This window comes from Salminus brasiliensis, chromosome 14 (assembly GCF_030463535.1).
Source record: "Salminus brasiliensis chromosome 14, fSalBra1.hap2, whole genome shotgun sequence".
NCBI lineage: Eukaryota > Metazoa > Chordata > Actinopteri > Characiformes > Bryconidae > Salminus > Salminus brasiliensis.
Window position 1 is genome coordinate 28,134,265 of NC_132891.1, and position 24,537 is coordinate 28,158,801.

At 40.0% G+C, this 24,537-nt stretch overlaps 1 protein-coding gene across 1 annotated transcript; it reads right to left on the bottom strand.

Annotated features, from left to right (window-relative positions):
* On the bottom strand, positions 1–24,537 carry nfatc2a (nuclear factor of activated T cells 2a). The gene is made up of 10 exons (XM_072696169.1): positions 24,258–24,537; positions 22,690–23,560; positions 22,260–22,428; positions 19,107–19,309; positions 18,821–18,993; positions 17,474–17,614; positions 13,564–13,619; positions 12,864–12,996; positions 9,867–10,592; positions 1–2,068 (listed from the first exon to the last, which is right to left on the bottom strand). Exons 1-10 carry the CDS (start codon positions 24,403–24,405, stop codon positions 2,016–2,018), a joined length of 2,673 nt encoding a protein of 890 aa, XP_072552270.1. The 5' UTR covers positions 24,406–24,537; the 3' UTR covers positions 1–2,015.

Consider the following 24,537-nt stretch of genomic DNA (forward strand, 5'->3'; position numbering starts at 1 on the left):
CAGATTTATTGCTCATGTTTTTGACAAGCTTTTAAACATTCATTGCGAGGCTAGATTAAGTCAAACTAGCATATATCCATTTTTGTTTTTAGAAAAAGGAAATAGCTTTTCTTTGGTAAACATTTTATAAATGACATTATCTTATATTAATATCATAAAAAGATAAATGCAGTGTGCCTACATGTTGCTATCTTGGCAGTTCATATTACTACAGCCTTGGTTACATGACAGTAGACAGTAAGTAGCAAAAGAACAACTGATTCAGTTCATAAAAATATTTTTTCTGTACTTGTGACTAAGTCTAATCTTAAGAAGGTAACATGTATTTATACACATTTAGCTCAATGTATTTACAGTAAAAAAACCAACTAAAACAAAGCGCTTACATTCAGGGGATCACCGTAATGTTAAGAGCACCATGCACAGAGAGAACGGCTCTAATATTACAGTTACAAATATATTATGAGCTGGGATGTTTTAATAGTTATTACAAATCCTGCATTCAATTCAGGCCAGAATAAAAAAAATTCCACCATTATGTGAAGGCACATACAATGTTAAATGACTCACAATTATCTGAAAGCTATTAAAACAAATAGTGCCACTAATTACAAAAAGTGCCCTTTTTTGTAAAAGATAATTCCCTTGAGAGATAAATCCGCTAAATTTATATTCTTTGGTTACTAAATATCTTTTTTATGTCCCTGGAGGACATCAGTATATACAAAAACATACTTAGACATACTGCTTTTAGATTTTCAAAATCAAATATAACTCTTTTATAATTGCACAGCATATCAGTTATGGTAAAATCCTCTTTGAGATGAAGCACAATATCCATATCCATATTACTAGTCCATTAAAACTTTCAAATGAAAACATGTACAACAGGGATATTTAAGTGCAAGCCTTGCATTTCCTCCTCACAGTCTCTACTTAAAATAAATTTAAATAGCCATAGAAATGGCAGAATGTTAGAGATGTCTTAGTATCAATAAGGCAAGGTGTCGGGATTCCGTACAGTCAGTACAGTTTTATAGGTAAAGGCAATCAGGCTGACATAATGATCCTTGTTTGATTATTTACAGTGTATGAATAGAAACTTCCTTAGCTATATTGTCTACAACACTAGATGCTAAATGGTGAATAGAATAAAATATACATATGTAAAAATATTTAAAAATCTAAGTTTGAGGAGAAATTATATACAGAAGTAAATATAATTCACTGGCAAGAAGTGTGCACTTTGCATTTAGGGATTCTCTGTAAAAACAGTGCAATTTATTAATTAAACAATGTATTACAAAAATGTATAGAGCATTTACCAAAATGGAAATGTCTTAAACAGTTATTAAAGGTAAATTTATTTATTTAGTTAATAGTTAATCAACTATTCCAATCTTCTATTTAAGTATCAAATGTAAACAGAGGAGCGATTCATTGAAGTGATCTGAAGTGTTTTTTACTTCAGAATGACATACTTATGCTTCGGAGAACGTAGCAGACACCAGTGATCTACACACAAAGCCATGCAGGATGAAGCAATTGTTCCAGACATACTTAAGCGAGAGTTTACTAAAGTGAGCCAGAGTACTATGAAATATGAAATCTGCAAAAATTGGTTTAACTCATTTGATCCAATCTAAACTGTTTGCAAGGCTTCAAGCACATAAGCCATTGACACAATGACATATGAGGTCAACCCTGGCCACATTTCATGACCGGTCAAGGCCAGATTTGAGAACTGCAAGACTGTTTAAATATCAACACACTGGAGTCCTAATGGTTGGTTCAGATGGTGTTTGGTTGTGAAGGCTATGAGGCATGATCCATTTGGCATCAGAAAGTCTGCAGCTCAAAAAAGTGCTAGGACTAACAAAGCAGAAATGTGGATTATTGCTGTCCTCCTTATGGTTCAGTGGAGGCTGGTGGTGGTGTCTGTAAAATGCAAGATGAGCCGGGGGAGGACTAGCCGCTGCAGAAGTCCCACATACTTCCTGCTGCATTCTTTCTCTTTATGTGTGTCCTCTGTGCACACCCGTCAGATCCTTCCTTATGATCTCATTTACTGGGGAAAAGAGACAGAAGAGAGAGGGTTGTTTAGAACATGAAAGAAGCAAATGCACTCAGCAGCATGGCACTTGGTCAACATTTTAGAGACCCACGTCGGTACTTTGAGGTTTCACTGAAGGAAATACAACCCAATAAAGGTCTGCTTTGTCCTAGACGTCATCATGAAGATCTAGTTTTAGGGGGTTTGGAAAGTAAAGAAAACGTCACTCCAACAAATCAGTACACAAATCACCGGGAACATTTAAAAAAGAAAAAACGTTATTATCAGAACAATAGTTCTGACATATTTTGACATTACAGTATGAAACACAATCAACACCTACTACAAAACAAACAACCTGAGCTGCACTGACATAGAGTAGCCACTAGAGGGATGACAACATCTTTATGGCATTATGCAGCCTTAGCAAGCAGTGAAGCCTCTGTACTGGTGCTCATTTCCTGTTCGTCTTTTGACTCCACTAACCAGGGGGGCACAAATGGAAACTTTTACAGCCTCTACTTGCTAAGAATAGCATTAAGGTGTGTGGGGCTGTTTACATTATCATGACACATTGGAGGAAGACCCACCACCTGAGAAACTCTGCTTAAGTCTGAACATCTGACCTAATGTAGTCGCCATTACAATTTTGTTATCACTACAACTGGATTACAACATCACTGTGGTTACCCTGATTTTGCCTGTTGCATGCAAATCATACGTACTAGAACAAATATTGTACACCTTGGTATAATGTATAAAAATTTGTTATAAGCTGAGTTATAAGTGAACCATATGCTACTTTTCCATTTAAAAATAGTAAAGTAATACAGATGATTAGAAGGAGGGGCATCTTTGTGAAGTAATTACAAAAGGACCAATGTTTTTTTTAGATTAACTTAGTAGTAGTGCATAGTCCATAATATAGAAGAACCATTTCACCAGGCAAACAACTATTTATCATGGTTTTAAATACACAAATGAGCCAAAAACATTATGGTCAGCTGTCCAATATGCAGTTGCCTAAAACAGCTCCAACCCATCAATGCATGGACTCTATGAGACCTTTGGAAGTTCCAGAGGCAATGTTAGCAGAAGATTCTTTAAATCCTGTAATGGAACAATGTTTAGGTAAGTGGCAGGTGTCAAATTGACCTTAATGACAACACTCAGGGTTTCTCAGCAAAACATTGCCCATAGCATTAAAATACTAACACTGGCTTATCTTCTTTCCACAGTGCATCCTAGTGCCATGAATAAAAATAGTCGCCAATCATTGTTAGTCGCCAATCATTCCCTTTTCCTGTGTGCAACACCTTTACAACCATGGTAAAGAGGTAATCAATGATATTTGCTTAATCTGTTACTGGTCACTAGATCACTCAATAGAGATGAAACATAAACGATCAGCTATGTATCGGTACTGCCTTACTTATGTTTACTTAATTCCAAGCATTCTCTTCTACTACGACTTTAATCATGACATTATTAGCAAGCAATCAATGTTTTTTTGCTTCATCTGTGAGTGGTCAGAATGTTTTGGCTCGTCTGTATAGAACCTTTCCTTTACTAATTCCCTATGAGTTTTTTTTAGGAGTGTAGCAAGTTTATATCTCTCCAATAAAAGCAATCACAATACACTTGACTCAAAAGATCGTAGCAGGTGTTGGGTAACTTTTCACTTACATAGGGGGCAGTCATTAGGGTAGAGCTATCTTGGCTATCCTATTGTGTTGAGTAGCAGTCTTATCTGCCACTCTGCTAAGCTTGTTTAGCTAGTTACGCAACCAATCTCTCATCTCTCCAACCCACAACTGAATAATGAATGAGTGAAGAGAACATCAATACAAACTGGATTGTAAACTACGAAAACTACGATATAGTGCTTCTATATCAACAATTGAAGAGAACTTGCATAAATCGTGTAAATCACAAAGGTGGTTCCAGTAGCAGACTGCAACGTAACATTGCTGTTCATTCTCACAGCAGTGTCGGTTTAGAAAGAATGCACAGTATGAGGAACATGTCACCCAGCTTGACGGGCCACATCCTCTAAGTCGCACATGTTTTTATCAGTGCGGGGCAGCTCCAGGCTGGAAGCCCAGAGTGTACCCTGGCACTGCAACATAATGCTCAACCCGTGTTCTGAACAGCGGGATCCGGCAGAGGGGCGGCTCACCACACAAGGAATAACAGACACATCAGTTCCCTTTTCTTAGCTTAAGAAAATAAACTGTTATGTTGCTATAGCAGCTGTGCAATATTTAGGTGACATTTTGTGAGGGATGGATGAAAGGTTCAGCTTAATTATTAATGTTGAATTTGAATATTTCATAGAAAGTAAATAACAATAAGTACCTATATTATGGAGAAGGAATGGTAGGGATGGTAAAAGAGGTTTGCCATCTGCTATTACTAGAACACTACAATTAATGTAACTGTTCAACAAGGGATTACAAACAAAGTGTGTCACAGTGGTAAACAACATCTACCAAGTAATCATGAACTTCATGAGCAAGAATGAAAGCCTTTATTTGATCTACATGATGCCTTGTGGTAAGAGCATGTTGAATGATCTCAATATTCATCTATTTTTCCTTTTTTCCACTGACCCTTAAAAGACACAAAAGAAAAGGGTACTACAAGCTGAAAGGCAGTTGCTAGTCGTTATGCCATAACTAAGACATGGGCAAAAACATCTAATATCCTGTACTGATGCAAAACCTAGAAAATAAAAAAAATAGCATAGCATTATTTTTTACATTGAGTTACTTGTTTAATAATCATATAAGAAAAATGTAACAGAAAAAAGTATGGAATAAAACATAATAAAGATAAGCATAACAGCATTGTACTATCAAATAATTGCCAATTTATTAGTTGGTTGCCTCCGATTCTACGTGTATGGCTGGCATCTGTTTTCCCCACTGCGTCTTGTCCACAGCAGATGTGGAAGGGAATTAAAGTAGAAGCAGTGCTAAACTGTGGACAGTAAATCTAAACATAAGGCCTTGCTGTTGCCACAGCTTTCATATACCTGTTTATACAAGCAACCAATGAACCTCTCTCTCCCAACTCACAGTTGAAAAGAAAGTTTTCATCCCTGTGACCAGGGCCACAGAATTTTCCAATGTGTAAAGAGAAGGGTGGGGGGAAAAAAAAGCCAAGACAGCTTCAGCACGTAGCTGACCAATGTATGGCACAGAAGGGGCTACAGGGAGAGGCGTAAAAGGCTGGCAAGAACTAGTTGTTGGAAGCTGGCAAAAGGAGACATGCTGACTGGCCTGTACAATAGTTGAGTGTCTGGTTAGAGAGCGGAGAACCAATGAGAACACTTGTTTACTGAGCAAAGGTGGAGAGTCAGATGGAGCACAGTAGTTGATTTAGACCATAATGCTGTCTGCAGATATGTGTGTGGTTGTTGGTGTGTAGCAAACGGCAAAAGAGCTACAAGAGCTACACTTCTGCATGTCCTGTCTGTGTGCGTTTTTCAAGAACAGAGAAAGTAAAAAAATACCACAAAAAAAATACCACAAAAAAACACTGCATCTTAGTGAGTGTGTGGTGTAGAGGCACGGCTGACCGTGAGCAGAGAAATAAGCCACAGAGAAGTAGCAGAAACAGACAGGAAGAACGTAAACCGCAAGCCTGGCCACCAGGCCCTCTTCCCCAGCAACCAATCCTAGAGACCAAGCAGAGAAAGTAAAGAGAGCAACCATTCTAGCAACATTCCATGCATTTTACCCTGGCCATTTTAATGCCACTGTCAAAACTAGGGCTCTATTGGCTGCTTGACTGTTAATATTAGATGATGTTGAGCTACCTAAGCTGGGGGTCAAAAAAGCTTGTACACTCATATGTACAGCAGTAGACGCTGAACTGGTCATTCTAAATGTGAGACACTGTTATGGTTATGATGAGGCAAATGTGTAAAAATGCAGATCAAATCTAAAACATGGAAAAACATACTATTAAGAAAACAGATTAAGAAAAGAAACAAGAAACTGACCCCAATAAAAAAAGCTACAATTATGGGAAGCTCCATTCTACCTCAACAATACAAATTTGTTTTGTGAATTTCTACTGTTTTTTTTTTGTTTTTTTTTGTTTGGTTTGTTTTTGTTGTTTTTTATTTTTGCAACCAATTAACTTCCCTTTCTTGACTTACAGCTGACACAACCAGGCCACATTTTTCAATGTGTAAAGAGAAGGGTGGGAGGAAAAAAGCATTGCATGTAACAATTTAATAATCAAATCAGCTAATAAAGCACAGTTTATTACTAGGGGTGTGACAAAGGGCACAGTTCGGTTAACACTGCAATTTGAACCTCTGTACAAGTTTGGTACAAAACAAACAAACAAACAAACAAACAAGCAAACCAAGAACTATAAAAAAACTATAAGGCTGACTTTTTTCAATGATTTTCAGTAGTGTTAGTTCCAGTTTGTTCTACCTAGTGTTGTATAGTTCCCCAAGGTAAGTAGTAGTACACATAGGATGTTAATTAAGCAGTAAAACATAAACTTTGTATCAGGCAGCTATAGGACGAGGGCATTGTGTCAGACAGCTATAGGACGAGGGCATTGTGTCAGAGAGCTACATTGTGTCAGACTGAGCATATGTAAGTCACTCTCTCTACATGCAGTAGTGAGTGGCAAGAGACAACAGAGACAAAAAGGAGGGGGTGGGGAGCGTGTAATTGTGAATTGCGAATACCATATTTACCCTTTTCGGAGGTTCTTCAGTTTAAAACTGTGGAGGAACCCCTTACGGTGCTTTGAGGAACCTTTAAGGAACTATTTTCTTTTTTAAAAAAATGTTTCTTGAAGGTTCCTCCACAGTTTTCAACTGAAGTATCTCCAAAAGTTCCTCAAGGATCTTATCCTTTTAAATTAATACTGATGTCTGCTTCTGTCTTTTATGTGTCTTCATTGCAATAAACTGCCTGTCCTTTTTATGTTTAAGTGAACCTTGACGGATGCAAGTGACCTGTAACTAATGTGCACACCTTACGTGCTCTATCTAAATTATTCTCCCACTCTCCATCTGGAAGAACTTCACCTCTCTGTTGCCTCAGGGTTAGACTGCAGTCTGGAAAGGGTTTGAGGACTGTGTAACTTTGAGGAGGAGCCAGGCCTGTTTATTGCCCCCACAACTGTGTCCAGCCCATTTTTTGTTTATGTCATGGATAAACCCTGATGAGAGAAACGACAGATCTGGACTGAAATCAGTTGTTTGTGGCAGAAGGAAGATCTGTTTAAATCAAGTGTGCATGATTGCATGGTTAGCAGGCACCATGTGTCCATGTAATTTTAACTTCTTGCCAAATAGAGAGTTTACAATGAGATGTCTCTGGTTTATGGGCTTACTGTGAAGAAATGGAAACACATTTTTACACCAAAGGCAAAGAAATGTTAGTTTGATAGATCAGCAATTCATGTTTAAAACCTACACCTTTAGTTTGCTCATAGTGAAATGTGTAACAACACATCTTTTGCAGAGAGTTTCATATCAGAGGCAACCACAGCAACCCTTCATGGTCTTTAGCAAAGCAACTAAACGAAAAGAGTGATGAGAAAGGCGGGCTGGTTGACTCATATGAAAAGTGAATGTGTGTGAAGACCTTGGAAGACATCAAATACTGAGATGTTTGTGGGTGGAACCATAGCTTGACACCTCCGCACTGACAGACATATGGGAATTTTTTTCAATTCTCACTCTTCCTGTACCAAGTGACCCAGGCCTCCCCCATACAGCAACTGCTACTGTGCCATCAGAGAACATCAGTGGCCTGTCTAAAGGGTAGGAAGCTGTTCAGTGGAAGCTTATGTCAAAAAGATTCTACATCTACAGCCACCCTTCTTAAAAGCATACAACCATTCAATGAGGGAATTCCCCAATTAGAGGTTTTATGAGATTTCCAGAGTGGTGTTAAAACTCTAATAGTGCTACCAGATCCACTTGGACATGAAAGCGTGTTGAACAGCAGAAATGCATTAAAGTCCTGAAGTGCCTGTTAGGAGCTCTCTGACCAACACCTCATAATGAAAACATCAAACAGTTGGGGTCTGGGGCACCTCTCATAGTAACTCTCTATTAATGTGGCAACAGCAGCTCTGTTGCTGTTTACCGAGGGAAACCCTATTAGGCCATCCAGAAGAAATTCCATCTCTGGCCCCCTTTTTCTCATCTGCTTAATTTTTTCCATCCAACATGGCCTCTTCCTTTTCCTGAGGACTCCCACCCAATCGCTATCTTGCGGGGATCGGGTTGGCTTTCTGGAGAAGCACAGCAGCTGCAAATAGGAATTCTGTGTGCCAGATTGGCAGGAGCATGGCCAGTGGAAAAAAGCAAATCCTCTCGCGGGTTCCCCTCTCAGAATTGAGGGGCGTAAGGCCAAGGGGAAGCCTTGGCCAAGTATAACAAACAAAGAGGCTTTCCCCAGCTCTCCCAGGCAGCCCGTTCCACTGTTTGACAATGGTTGCCATGGAACTTGTTTTGCACATCATAACAGTGTCAACATATCCAACATGTCCTGAACTGCTTTTTTTATTCTTTTTTTGGGGCAACCAAGGTTGAAAAAGCATGATATCCTGCTGGTAACCCCCTAGCTGGGAAGTCATGAAGCACATGTTAAAATGGTACACTGCTAACTTGTATTAAAAAAAAAATCAAAATCCATATTCCTCTATTTATGCTTCCTATTTTTGCCAAAACATTATATGGCTTGGCTACCTTTAGTATCACTTCTAAGATAAGCTTGATACAAAAGTGAAAAATAATGTATAGATGATTTCATTTATGTAATTAATTCCTTCTGTTACCCCTGATATTAATTCAGGCTAATGGAAAAAAAGTTTCCTGTCCTATCTGGTGTTAATAGAGCAGATGCATGTGTGCAATATGTGAGAATGTCAATAAAAAAAGGAAGAAAAAGAATCTAGCAAAGAGGACACAGACTTCACAAGGACACTTCCTGCTATTGTTTCAGTGTTGAAACAGCATGATAGTGGCCAACTGGTGATCTTCATCTTGGTAAAGACCACCACACAGTCACATCATTCCCAGGGCAGTGTCCAATCAAATACATTTCACCCTATAACTGAGAAATTAGTTACTTAACATGTTCAAGTAATTCAGAAAAAAATGCTATTTCAAAATTTTAATTTAATTATTTAAAAATAATTAAATGTGCATAGTGTTATCTTTCTGAAATTGAATACAATCTTTTGGTAAAATATGACCAACAGAGAGTCAAGCTCAATTCTAGTAGCCTGCATGTCCAAAATCACACAGCAAACCTGCCAACTGCTATAAAATCAAATATTCTTGTTTTTGTTACGGAATATGAATATGTCAACAACAGTGGAAGCAGAAAAGCAGACGTACGATTTATTATCAGACCTGTAGATGACACGCTGCGCAGATGGGAATGAAGTGGCAAACATATACAAGTGAGCTTTGGCTAAACTCTGGTTAGGGACTTACAAGGACCCACACCAGATGGTTAGTGTTTATAATGCGTGACAACAATGAAATATGAATATGAAATATTTATAACGACCAAAGGGAGCGAGCAAAATGCAACACTACATTGTAATGCTGTATATTATAAGCTATTTACATATTGAGAGAAATGTTTGTTAGTGTTCGCTCTTCTATTCTTGTTCTGAGTTCTCTGGAACTCCATCCTGCCCACACATTTGTTTAACCACATCATATTACCCAGCTGATTGGGAAGTCTTTGTTAAGGTGATGGCAAAGGACATGCCAAAAGACCACAAACATGCCTAACATACAGAATGCACTCACCATCATCCAGGTATGCCTGATCCAAGTTCTCCTGCTTGATGGTGACTCGTCCAGGAAGGGAAGCTCCCTGTTCCTCAGCAGGGGAACGCCTCTGTGGATCAGCTTGGCCAGGAGGGGATCTGTCTTTGGCACTTCTCTGCACATAGGGCTGCTGCTGGATGACAGTGGGATAATGCTGGGGGTGGGGGGCTTGTGCTGGAGCAGGGGATCGGGTAGTTGCTGCTTGAGCTCCATGCTGACTGTAGCCCTCACAGTAGATAATATGCTGATGTTCTGGAGGTGGTGGAGCTGGGGGGTCTCCTCCTCGGAGTAGGTGGTGGTTGGTGGGGGAGAACTGAATGATAGAGGGATGCTGGGTAGAGGCATGCTGGCCACCCAAGGTAGAGGGCTGGCCTGGAGAACCAGTGTGGACCAGAACAGAGCGATGCGGGTCTGGCACCATGCTGGCTCCGGTGTGGGAATAAAGGCTGCCGCCTAAGTTCTTCTCAGTACGAGTATAAACAATGGCGGGGCTGTGCTGCTGGAAGCGGGGGTCTGGTGGGGAGATGCCTGAGTGGGTCTGCTGGCAAGAAGCCAGGGTGGGTACCAGTCCACTGTCTGGGTTAAGAACTGCACGTGGGTTATGATGGTAGTAGGACTGGGCTGAAGCTCCCAGGATCTGAGGCACTGCATAACCCATTTGTCTAGTCTCGTATTCATCCACTGGTTCTGTTTTGATGGCTGGAACTGCAGGAAATAGAAAAAAAAACATTTTTGTTGAGGGCCAATTATGCTCTCTTGGAGACCCAGTTCTTGTGATCACTTGGCAAAAGAGTAAAACACGTTAGATTGCTATGTGAGCTGTTTAATGAAAAAAGCTCTTTATCAGTGTTATTTAAGTATTGATGACCATATCCACGATATGCTCAGAAACATATTTTTGTGTCAATTTGTGATAATGCTCTCTCACACTGCAATATTGTTTGCATTAAAGGAACCTTCTGGAACAATACAGATCAGTAATTGGTCATTTTCAGTGAGGCACCACTGTATTGTACTTTGCAAGTGTGAATAAAATTAAAAAATACATCACAATAATTACCTAACCTTTTGTCACACAAAACCATGCAATTACAGGCCAGCAGCTTTAGATAATGTTCACATAAACCCTCAGAATGGGGGAGAAAATGTGATCTCAGTGGGTTGTCAGCGTGGTGTGTCAGATGGGAGTGTTTCTGCTGATCTCCTGGGATTTTAATATAGTGTAAAGAGTTTACTCAAAGGCACAAAAAAACACCCAGTGAGCGTTGGTTCTGCAGATGATGAGAGCAGTGAACAGAGAATGTCCAGACAATTTGAGCTGATAGAAGCTACAGTAACTCAGTTTACCACTCTGCACTACTTTGGTGAGCAGAAAAGCACTTCAGAATACACAACATGTTGAACCTTGAGGAGGATGGGCTACATCAGCAGAAGGTCATTTCGGGTTCCACATCTGTCAGCCAAGAACAAAAAGCTGAGGCTGCAGTGGGCACAGGCTCACCAAAACTAGAGAGCTGAAGGATGGGAAAAACTCGTCTGATGAATTTTGATTTCTGCTGAGGCACACAGATGGTAGGGTCAAATCTGCCGCTTACAGAATGAATCCATGGACCCAAACTGCCCAGTTAAGGCTGGTTGAGGTAGTGTAATGGTGTGGGGAATATTTTCTTGGTACAGTTTAGATAACAATCAATCATTGGTTGAAGGTCATGATTTCACCATGACCATAATTTGTCAGTAGTTCTCCCAGTCAATAGATCTTAGTCTCAGCATGAAAGTGCTCCTAAAAAATTAGCAGCAACTGCTTGATGCAGTCATGTCAACATGGATCAGAATCTTTAAGGAATATGTTTCTGACATCTTGTGGAATCAGTTGAGGCTTGATATAAACATTATGCAAGAACTGATATTTGTTGCTACTGCAGTACAAACAAACCACACTTTGAGCCGCAGCTGTACATTTGCATTTGTTGGCAAGTAGAAGTGAAAGAACCATGTTGACTCACAAGAGTAATACAATATACCTATAAATTATTATATATTTATTAGTGTGGAACCATTTACCTTACAAGCAACATTTGTTTTATCCACTGCAAAAATAAAGCTTATTTATGCTAGTGCTTTCCCTTTCCCACAGTGGGTTTAATATGACATAGCTCTAGCATACATTCAGCAATATGATGCTTGTTACACACATTGAGATAACACTTATCATTTTAATACTTTGTTAGCTGCAGTTTTACAGCAAATTCATTAATAAACTTAAAGCCTACCCAGAATCTTACTGAATTAGCCTGTTACTTATCTGCCACAGTCATTATTTAACAAAAACACATTCTTAACATGTTTGGTAATTGTAAACAAACAGTACATGAATTCATGAGACCCTGCATTTTTCTCTTTCCATCAAGCCAGGTAACACCTTGACAAAGTTTTAGGAACTGTCCACCTTTAACCACTCTGTGACTGTTTGTATCATTTATTTCTCTTTTCATCTAATTTTAGAAGCACGGGAACATAATATGATCAGTATGACAGCAGTGTGGGAAATCAGAGTTGCTCTGTGTATCTAAAAATCTGTGGTGGAAGTGCAACTTGTTTCAATAGAAATGCAGTGATGAATTCATGATAGCACTACCATGCATGTTTAAAACGGTGGTATACTGGCATATCTACACTGCAGATGTACATTATTTAAAATATAAAGCTTTCCCTTTTAATACCTTTAAAAATGAATCGTAAGAAAATACATTAGTATATATATATATATATATATATATATATATATATATATATATATATATATATATATATAAATGTATACAGTAAGCATATGTATAAATAAGGTGTAGTTGACACAACCTTTCCAAAGAGACATTCTGCTGCCTTAACCCACTGCCAAGCCCTCCCATATCACCTCCCATCAAAAATTAGCATTGACTTGACTGGTGTTAAGAACAGACCAGGGCTGCCTACCTGGCAGGGGTGCGTATGTGAAGTGCTGAGGCTGACTGCGCTTCCTCTTTCCATTGATCACATAGAAGTTGACTTTAACTGGATGGCAGATAGATGGGTCTCGATATGGAGGCACTTCAATGAACAGCATGTTCTGAGAAAGAGATACATTTCCTTGTATTATTGCTCACCTAGAGGACTAAAGTTTCATTTTAGTTGTATTTGACGAGTCTCCTGTACCTGGACCTGGAGACGTTATCGAAATGTGACAGGGCACAACACAACACAACACAACAGGACAAGTGGTGGATGATCCTGTCTGTACAACGGAATAGCAGTACTGATACTGGCACAAAACTAAAGTACTGATAGTGGAGTAAAAACGATTACACTCTGATGCTGGGTGGAGGACGAGTGTGTCCAGGTTTCTGCGAAGTTTGTTTGTTATTTGCCAGTCACAATTTGTACAGTCAGATTTTACAAACTGTAAAAAAGGCCTTCCATTCAATACCACCACCATTAATACATTATAAGTCACTGTGCACTGATTAGTGCAAATGATTCCATCGTCATTGTAAAATGCAACCTGCCCACTTTTATGAGGTAAAATATGAGCATTAATATAAAAAAAAACAAAGCAAAACATTAACTATTGTCCAAACATCAAGCTATTCATGGGAGCATATCTGTAGCATGAATTATCTACAATAACTGAACTTACTGGCTGACTTTTGTCTTTGTCAACTGTGGCTTCCAACTCCCAAATTTGCTGTCCATCTAAAGGAGGAGAGAGTGAGAGATTAATTATTATTATTGTTTTTAATAATAATAATAATAATTATTATTATTATTATTAGTAGTAGTAGTAGTAGTAGTAGTAGTGGTAGCAATGTTCATGAAGTATAACATAAAATACACTACATGCCCAAATGTTTGTGGACACCCCTTCTAGTTGTGACCATCCAACATCCTGACCTTACTATGGGTCATGTAACTGAATGCAATCAGATCCTCACAGCAGTGCACCAACATTTAGTAGAATGTCTTGCCTGAACAGTAGATAAAATTACTCCAGCAAAAGCAGAATAAACTTCTTTTAACACTCTTCATTTTGGAAGAAGCAATGCATGAGCAGGTGTCCCAGTACTTTTGTCCATATAATGTATACTTGTTTAAAACACTGAATCAGTTTCTTGTGAAACATAATTTTGTTGCACCTCCAACAATATGGGGAAATACAGGTTTACCCAACAGGTTTGTGCATGTTCTTTGGTTGTTGTGGTTTGACCTTTCTTAAAAGACACACCAGCGTATACAGTCCCTATCTTTTACACCTAATGAGTCAACTCCTAATCATTGCTATGACAGGTGAATGTGGGTGGTGATTTTTCATGTTTGTCTGTCAATGCCAAGGTCATAGATTGCTTACATCATGCCTCGCCTACCATCAATGTCCCATACAAACGAAATGGCAGAGAGAGAGATCATATCTACAGCCTCAACCACTTCCTCTAACACCTTTGACTCACCTCAAGGCAGAGCAACTTAACGGACAGCTTGTTAAGCCAGTTAATGTGAATAGCATGTAAGTGGTTATTAAAAGCAAGCCGGATTAGTTAAAGACTAACTCGATTCAAATGGAAATTGGAATAGGAGAAAATGGGGAGTCCAAAGTTTTCTTTGTAACTAACTTTCCAACAGCGACATCTAGGTGAGCAAAGCATCAAAAATGTTCCCAAAACAAAACCAAACATTCTAAATAAATTGTTCATTAAGCAGTAATCATTTTACATCCTTTTCAGAGAATGTGGGAATCCCCTTCCATGGTGTAAAATGAGATGCATATGGCTCAAATGAGTCAGCAGAAGAGAGGGGGGATTCCACACTTGCTGCCAGATTTACTTCTCAAGATTACTTTGTGATGAAGTTGCTCCATTTCACTAACGACAGGCGATGACTGCTCCTTTCTTGGCATTTTTGTTTGTTTGCAGTTTGTTCCAAAGCTCCCTCTGCAGAGGCCCTCTTTTTTCTCTTATATAATTCGGCATGGAGGTGGATTTTGGATTTTGATTTTAGGTGGAATCCCAGCTTGGCGTAGTCTTGGGCTCTCTCTGTACAGCAACATCGGTAGAAGCCAAATAAACTTGGGCCAAAGACAGCTGTCTCCCATTCAGAGGGATTTCAGAGGCGTACTGTTCCAGAACACTTTGTCATACGAAGAAACCCTCCAAAACACAGGGCAATCCCTCCACGATTCTTTACTTTCTTTTTTTTTTTTTTTTCAAAATTAGCCATTACAGCAGACTAAAATTATGCAGTAGGGAACCCCAGATGAAAAAAGCTCAATGTGACTGAGGCTGTACGTGTAAATATACATATGAAGAGAGAGAGAAACTCAGGCAGAGAGAGAGCTGAAGTGCTGCTGAAGAAGACCCCTGAGAGTTCATGTCTAAATGTCTAAAAGCTGCCCTTGTGCAGAAGAGGCGGCCACTGGATTCTATGAGTCACAGCTATACACTGACAGACTAAGCACCTTACCATAGACCTGTATCCAGCCAAGGCCTCAGACACCACAGAGAACCATAAACAAAATCTAGACGTAAACCAGACAACAAACACAAACCAGACAGCACACCTTAGATACACCAGGCAGAATAATTTTAGAATTTGTTAAGCAAAAGAAACCATGCAAGTCAAACAAAAAGATTTAATAACAGAGTCTGTATTGTACGCATATCCATGAAGTCCTAGTGCAAGTGTTGTACTGCAATAATGGAAGCTCCTCCACACAATGCATGTTGAGTTGTACCTAAAGGAAGCTTATTGAACAATCTTTATAGCTTTAACTTGTTACATCTTGGCATTAAGAGATTTAATTGCCAGAGGTACACATGAGAAGGCAAGTAGGCCTAAAGCTTAAGGCCACCTGAAGGTAAGACCTGGAATTCAAAGACGAAGGTACAGGTTGAATCAGATCCTTTTTTTTTTTTCGCTTTTTAGTTTTACAGACAGCCTACCATGCCATACAGCCATTCAGCAATACAGTTAATCAGAGTAAGGTAGTAATGTATAAAAAGATTGCCCTATGTGCACCATTTAATCTCCCGTGCCTTAGTATAAGGTGATATTAATATCTATTTTATTGTAAATTACATATAAATATACATCATTTGGATATTTGGACATCAGCAACTACTGATCCATTTCTCTTCTCTCTTTCCTCTCGAAGATTCTTGAACATTCCGTCTACAACTGTCTCTCTTTCTCACTCTGAACAATCTACCGGACCCTAACCAGTCTGGCTTCAAAGCAGCACACTCTACTACAACTGCTCTCATTGCAGTTACAGAGAAGCTCCATGCAGCTAAATCTGCCAAACTGTCATTGGTTCTGATTCTCCTCGATCTCTCGCAGCTTTTGACACAGTGGACCACAAGAGTCCTCCTGTCTTTTCTTAGCCAGCCTTGGAATTACTGGCTCTGCATGGCGATGGTTTGCATTGTACCTGCAGGGATGCTCATACCAGGTAACATGGCAGGGGGATACGTCCGCTCCTTGTAGTCTGGCGTTCCACAAGGCTCTGTGCTTGGTCCTCTTCTTTTTTCGCTCTACACTAGTTCTCTTGGTAAAGTAATATCCTCCCATGATTTCTCTTACCACTGTTATGCTAACGACACTCTTTGAACATACTCTTTTTAAACTTTTTTAAACGTATTTTTTAAATATTGAAATGTCCATAAGCTATTTCACAGTTCAGTAGAAACCCTGTGTCTATGTTATGAACAGAGCTGCCATTAACCACCTGTCTAAAGCCATCACAACTTGTCAGGCGAGGCGCAAAGAAGCAGCAACGTGTGACAGTCCATCTGCTTCTACAGCCAGTGCTCGTCATGCATGAACAACTTTTTGATTGCACCACAACAATGGCACCTGCAGATGGCAGGCCTTATCATTCATGACATAAAGCCTCACATGATGAAAACAATTTTCAAACCATGTCAGTAACACTTCTTATAAGTGCATTCATTATTCATTGAAATGAGCTTGAAAGTTCTAAGACAACTGTAAACGTGACTGGCGTGGGTGAAGATTCTAAGAGGCTTGTATGGTGGCCTGTTTGAACATAAGGATAACACCACGCTGTATCCGAAATCTAAATGTCATGCAAATGTGAGTGGAGAAGATTAGGAAAGGTCACAATTCAAATGCCATTCCTGTATGCTGATATGGGAGATTGAGCTTCAGGCTGTGTTTTTGAATCCTTAGTGTATCTTAAGTATGGTCCTGGCACTGATTTCTAGTGTGTTAGTAGATATGTTATTTTTTTTATAAGTATTTTTTTTTATAAATATTTAAAACACACACACACACACACACACTGTACACTGACAGCTATGTAGTGACAGTCAGTGCAGAGCTACTAAGAGAGAGTCTACTAATTCTTGAAAATATTAATGCCAGAGAAAGACTAATCTATTTCATGGATTTAATCAATCAGACAAGATCCATCCGATCTTACTTATGAAATTGTCTTTTTAAGGACCATACCCTGAAGCTGGCACAAGGAGGGCATATTGTGTTGGAGTTCAGGGTGGGGTGTATGAAGGTGGGACCTGCCGGATGCTACTCACCGTGGGTCTTCTCTGTGAAAATCACTTTGGAGTCTGCACTGAAATTCTGTCCAGTAAGAATCATCTGTTGACCTCCCAGCACTGAACAACTGTCCATGTCCTGCTTCTCCACCATGGGAAGTTCATGCGCTGACCTTTGAGCTATGGTGAATGAACACAAGGAACATTTTAAGCACATTAATAATATTATTGAGCTGAAATGAAGGCAGTCGGACAAGGACTTTGAATGAAGTGTAACTACACTGTGAATTACATTGGGCCTATTGCTACCTACTGTTAAACCCTCTGAGACAACATGATTACGTAATAGAAAGGAGACTCAGTTTAAACTCAGTGATCTCTCTATGAAGTAGAAACTGCTGTCATTTGTTTTTGTTATATTATACTCTGAACACTACTATGTCAATTTAATATTGCTTGCAGAATAAATAATTAATTTATCATTAAGACCCCCTAAAATCAATGAGACTTAATCTGTTTGTCTGTTGTTCTTTTAAATAGTCAAAGTAGTCCTGCTCTGCTCTACACATGTACTGCCTTATTGTTATGTGTGAACATGTCAGTGTGAACATACAGATATTATTAAGTTGTGTTTACCAAGGGTGCAGCAAGCACTGTTCTAGCAAGGTAACAAGAAATGTACACAGTCCAAAACTGATAATCTTGTATGTTTACTAGCGGCTGTGGTAAAATAGTGCTAAATCAAGCCCTTATGTAACCTGCAGATTTTATTTTTTCAAGAGCAAATGCAAGCAGTTAATTGTTGAAACCATGAAACAGCTTCTACTGGCTTATCACTTTACAACTGCGAATCAATATCCGCTGAAGCAAATGTAGTTGAACCAAATAACATTGACCTTTAGACAGATGCGTAAAGTGCGCTATGATCTGAGTCAGTCAGGTGAATAATACTTAGGTGACAGTTCTGCTAAGTACATCAGTCACACTGGGGTTCTGGTGATGGCCTGATAAAACAGCAGCCTGTTTTATATGAATGATGCCTTATTCAAGAGGCCTAATGTTTATTCTTGACTCAGAGACTATGTTTGTTAATTTCTATGTTGCATCAGACCAACATAAACATGAAAATCCCAATCATAGACGTATGTTAGCTAGACCCTCGTTGACCAAGCTTTTTGGGTAAAGTTATTATTGGAGTATATAAATCAGTTTTTACAGACCTATGACGGCAAAATCTAGCAATAACCTTAACCACAGGACAATGTTTTCAACAGTGGCCCAGTAAAACCTCATTCATTTATGCCACGCTAGTTATTCTATGGTAGACATGAATGACTATGAATAAAACAAATTGACTTTTGCTAAATGTAATCAGTAATTACTCACAACACTCAATAGGATGTGATGCCACCTGGAGAGACACATGTTGACCTCCTGGCTGGGGTATGTGTACGCGAAAAACTAGTCGTACACGGGTATTCTTCCTCCCAATATCTGTCTCACCCTTCCTCAGCTCAATATCAGCGTTCCTGAGCTTCAGAATCCCAGCACAGTCAATTCTATGACATAGTCATTAAAAGGTGGCAAGTTAAGAGAATGATCATGGTATATATAGTTCATCCAACATGCGAAACATGCACCTGAAGAAAGAATGTATGTAAATGTTACTCACATTGCTTTCATGTTGTTCCTTGGTTCTAAAGGGATCTCCAGTACCTTAGTGCTATTGATCAACTTCTCATAGCTGGTGGTGGTCACAGTCTTGCCTGTGATGCGGTGCACCTGGTAGAAGGCGTGGGGTTTCAGGATTCGCTCGTCTGCTGTGCCAATGAAGATCTGCAGGCCCAGTTGCTCTTTGCCTCTGTATCCATGCAGCTGAAAAACAGACATATTTTTGCTGTTACTAATGTTGTATTAGATACTGTTTATAAAGAAATGCACTTAATAAGAGCACTTCCGCATTTCAGTTTAATGCATAACAAATGTCTATACTACTGGCAGACAGTAAAATCTTGCTGCTCTAACTAAGGGGCTAAGCTTGATTGCCATCGCCTGGAAAATAAGAACCACCTGAAATCTCTACTTTTTCAAGCTAATTTACAAAAAAGCCTAAATTGTACTGCCTTTGACAAGACATTAAGATAATTGAGATTTCAGATATACAGAAAACCCTGCACCTTCACTTTCCTCTCCCGCTAAGAAAATAATTGCAAGTTTTCAGTTTAGCCAGTATACTTATTTAGCCCTAGCTCTGCTTGCATGCTGGAACAGAGGCACTGCTGGAAACAGCAGTATCTCCTTCATCCTTGAATATTAGCCAACAGCGCCTGTGCTGTGTTAGAGGCCACAGATGTTTTACTTTTGCCTTCTGACTCTTTCAAAGTCTGCAAGAAATCCATCAGTCACTGGTGATGGCTCCTCAAGAAAGCTCTCTCTGACAGCCATTCTCTGCCTTTGCTGCTTCCAATATGTACGTTATCATTTATCAGTCTTTTAGTCAGTTATGCTGATCTATTATTAGTTTCTCATACAATGCACTAAAAATCAATTCAATTTAGTCTAATGCTACATAATGTTTATCAAGATAAATCACACATATTTTTAACTCTATGTCTAAGTAATGTTAACCTCTTAATGAAACACAATGCAAACTAATGGCAGTTTCCTTTGATTCCTTTGATGCAGGATGAGAGGCTACAGCATAGAGTTACCCAAGTGAAGTCTACATCTCTACTAATGGAGAAATATTATCTAGAAAAATGTGGATACACTTGGATATAAAATACTATATAAAAACACTTGGATGTAAAATACTGGTAATATTCTATGTATGCTCGAATAAGGTTAATCAGGGCTCTTGTTTTTAATGGCAGTAGTTTTCATAAGGTAAATCATTGTTAGCCCACCTCCCCCTCATTTGACACAAAGGTGAGCAGGAGAATTTTCATATGCAAAACATATTAGTTCTCTCTGAAGGAGTGAAGGCATGTATGGCCTTGTAACTTACTGTACAAGACAAATGCAGCATGGCAGAGCCATAGGCTGTTTAAGGGGTTGAACTTCAGTTCTTCAGTTAAACTGATTAGATCATTAATCATATTCCAAATTCTGCAGTGCATTATATGATGGCATGAATAAATATTTGCACACTTTTAGTGTTACAATTAACAAAATCACAGTGGAAATCATTTTGCTTTTGAATATGACTTTCTTTTGAATGTACACTCTTTTAAGTAACAATCAGCTAGTCCCAAGAATGCTGTGAAAACTGTACACAGCTCTCTCTAATGGTGTATCATCACCAACAAATTAACACAGAGTGTGTACATTTTGAGCCAAATGTCCTTGATAGCAAATGTCACTGGCCAAAACACGCTTCTCCTTTTATGCTTGATTCATGAAAAAATCAGGAAACTCTGCAACACCAACACAGAGTCATGTGCATTATAAGACATGTGTACAGTGGAACACAAACACACACACACACATACAAATAAGACAAATTAGCACTCAAAAAAAAACAAGACACATCGGAAGGAAGTGTGCAAAAACCACAAAGCATGAAGAAGCAACTAAAATTACCCCCAGAAGCGAAAATGAACAGGGGCTTAACAAGTTCCAAGTATACTGAAAGCAATCACATTTTCATACAACAATTTAGTCAATAAGAATAGTCACTCTTCATAGAACAGAACGGAGAAGAGAGAATAAAACTGAATGGCATATAAGAAAACTGCTACACATAGCATTTAATGGTGGCATAACATTTTCTGCACACAATAAACTCATTCATTCATATTACTCATTGTGTCTCAGTTAAATTACAACAAGAGCATGGCAGGCTGTCTTTGCACTCACGGTACACTCACAGTAACTCAGCTGAAACATGTAAATAACAGTGGTAAATGTCAGGTTCACCTTAGAATTTATTTTACAATCACAAGACTGTAAATAATGGCTTCGTATACGCAAGCCCCTAAAAATGAGCTCTCAAAGCAAAGGTGACAGTAGTTCCTCAGTGTGAACTGAACAAACACTGCCGTTTACATGGACCATCTGAGAACCTGGTCACCATGGGAGCAGAAAAGCTGTGTGTCAGAGCAGAGGTGGGCGAAGTAAAAGCAAGGCAGGAGAGGCAGAGGCAAAAGCAGAGCTCCCCCCAGCTCTGAGCAACTCCCTGCCTCGCGATTGGCTGGAGTGTGCAGCCTGGACCATAGTAAGAGCAGGAGAATGGAAAGCCATAAACACGCCAGCCTTGCCAAGGCCTGCTGCAATCTATACCAGAGTCGTGACATCGGAAGCATGCTAGCCACTCTGCTCACAAGACCAAAGACAGTTTACAGAGGGTGAGAAAAAAGAAACAACAAGAGAGCTCTCAAGTAAGCTGTTGCTGAGGAAACACCAAACCTAAAGAGATCAACAACCTGAAGATCAAGATATTGGAGGTGGGTGGAAAAAAGAAAGGGTCCAGGATGTGAGTACACAATCTCTCCAGCCTGATCTTCATTCAGAGAAATATCTCAAACATTAATGACAGCTTACCTAAACGATAATAAGCGGCAAGGTATTTCCAAAACAAATGAAAATAATTCCCTGCAGTCCTTTTAGCACTTGCACACCAGGTTCACAGCCCACTGTAGTGTGATTACATGCATAGATCCAGAGAGAAAGAGTAAATGGGTGTCGTATAACACAATACTAACAGAGCTTACCAAAAAAATCAGCCTGACATTTGCATAACCCTGACCTCAGGCAATGTCACTTCATACTGCATAATGACTAGGAAATACCATCACACGCAAAGCCTGCCAGAAACAACACCCACCTGGACCACTGGGTGACCCCCAGTTTGAGCTTTGACAGCCCCGCGGCTGCCCTCCGTTTCATAGTGGGCCCGGTGGTGGGGTTTGGGCTGCACTTCAATGTGCAGCTTATACTGGTCCGTGCGGCTTGGCAGTGGCCATTCCAGAGAGGGCAGAGAGGCCACAGGGATGCTAAGGGAGACAATTATGATGCTTAGATTTTTCAGGATTTTGGCTTTCAAATTACATTTTAAAAATTCTTATCACACCACAATGATGCTGCATGTATGTTTAACAATGTAATTAAATTACACATTTGAGTACAACACTTTCTCATTTAAACCAATATCATAAGTATTAATATTTTTACATGAGTATCTGGCCAAACCTCACTTACTGTTACCATATCGACTTTTAATCAAATCATTTAGAGATGGACATTCAGGAGCCTACCTGCAGATTCCAGGCACCAACTGTTTGGGCCAAGGAAGGGAAGGAATGACAAAGAAAGGCTCGGATTTGGTCTTGATGTCTTGATCACATGACATCAGGTAGCTCTCGGAATGGCCATCTGGGTAGAGGGTATAGGGTTGCTGGTTGGTTTTGACTATCTTAGTGGGCACTGAACCAGGCTGTCCAAATCCATTAATGACCTCTGGCAGGATACTGGTACTATAATGGCTGCTAGAGTGGTGGTTATCATGGCCGCCATGGGGCGAAGGGCTACGTGAACGAGCCATCACATTGGGGTTTCTATACATTTCGTAGGTGCGCTTGCCCTGGGGGGAGGTGGAGCGAGAGCCGGGCCTGGGGGAAGGGGAGCGGCCCAGGTAGCTGTCCTCAGCCAGGCCTGTACGGGGTGAGGTGCCCGGGCTGGTGCGTGGCGAGCCTGTGTGGATGTTTTGGAAGCGAGGGCACAGCTCCCCAGACACTGCCTGTCCACTGCTGGGGGACACGCAGGGTGAAGCGAAGGGGGAGTAGGTCTCAGAATGCCAGGAGGCAGAGGAGTTGCTGCTGGCTGGACTGAGGCAGAGAGGCTCACGGTAGATTGTGGTGTCTTGACCGGGCACAGTAAGTGTGGGTCTGGGGCTGGTGTTCACTAGGTGGTTGTGGAGTGAGTCATGGCCATGGCTGTAGTGCTCGCGGGACGGTGTGATCTCTATCCTTGGACTCAGCGCTTGGCCGCCATGCCTGGTGTGCTCCAAGTAGTTTTTAGCCTCCAGTTGCTCATAGCCTGAGAGAGCCTCAGAGCTAGCCTCCTCCAGGGGGTATGTGAGGCTGTTTGGGGGGCTGGTGACTTTGTGTGGCGGGAGATCAATCTCATCTAAAGATGCAGAGAGAAGATCATGTGGAGAGGGTTAGCGAACTATGAAACAAGAAACTGGAACAGTATCTTCACACATCAATTATACAATGATAAAAGTAGGCCTGTGTGTTCCAGCAGTGGACACTTGACTGGATTCGGAAACCTGAAATGAAATATTGATTTTACTGGATATAAATACTGGATAAGAAACAAAATACTGGAGAGTGAGGCCTTTGTTGTCTGAATATGCACCAAATTTAGAGATAAAGAGCAAAGATCCTGCATGATTTGGACAAATCCCAAACCTTCTTCACTTTTCTAAATCAGAACCACAACGTAAGATGCTTAAAAAAACATATGAGGAACTCAGACACGCAATGAGGAACAGCTGACCACAGTGTTTGCTATTTTCAGAGTCATCTCAGATGAACTTAAACCAGTGAGAATGACATGGCGTGAACCCAGGACACACAGTCCCCATTTCAGGTCATATATATGGCTAACGTTTTTATTACAGCCAAGGACCATCTAATACTGTAAACTAATAAAGTAAACTAAAACTGAGACTAAAAGAGATTTGCATACCTGATAGCCAAATGTAAATGTAAAAAGTCCCTGCTTAATGACATGAATATGACTAATCATTTTATTACTTTTCATCAATCAGATCATCAATCACAGTGAAACATCTAAGGAGGCAACAGTGCCGACAAACCTTTAGGGTCTCCCGCGGGAAATTCGCTGCAAGGCGCCTCATAGTCAAACAGGTAATCAAACTCCAGCTCATCTGGGCAGGGTACTTGACTGAGCTCTCCCGCCAACCCTAACTCACTGCAGTCTTTGTCCTCGTAAAAAGAGCTCATCTGTCCCAACCGGCGAGACTTAAAGTAGGACCATGGAATTAGACGGGGTTTGAGAGTGAATCGGAACAAACTAGATAACGAAAAACGTATATAAAGCTAAAACTCCCCGCAGAGCCTGAAGCTGAAGAGCAG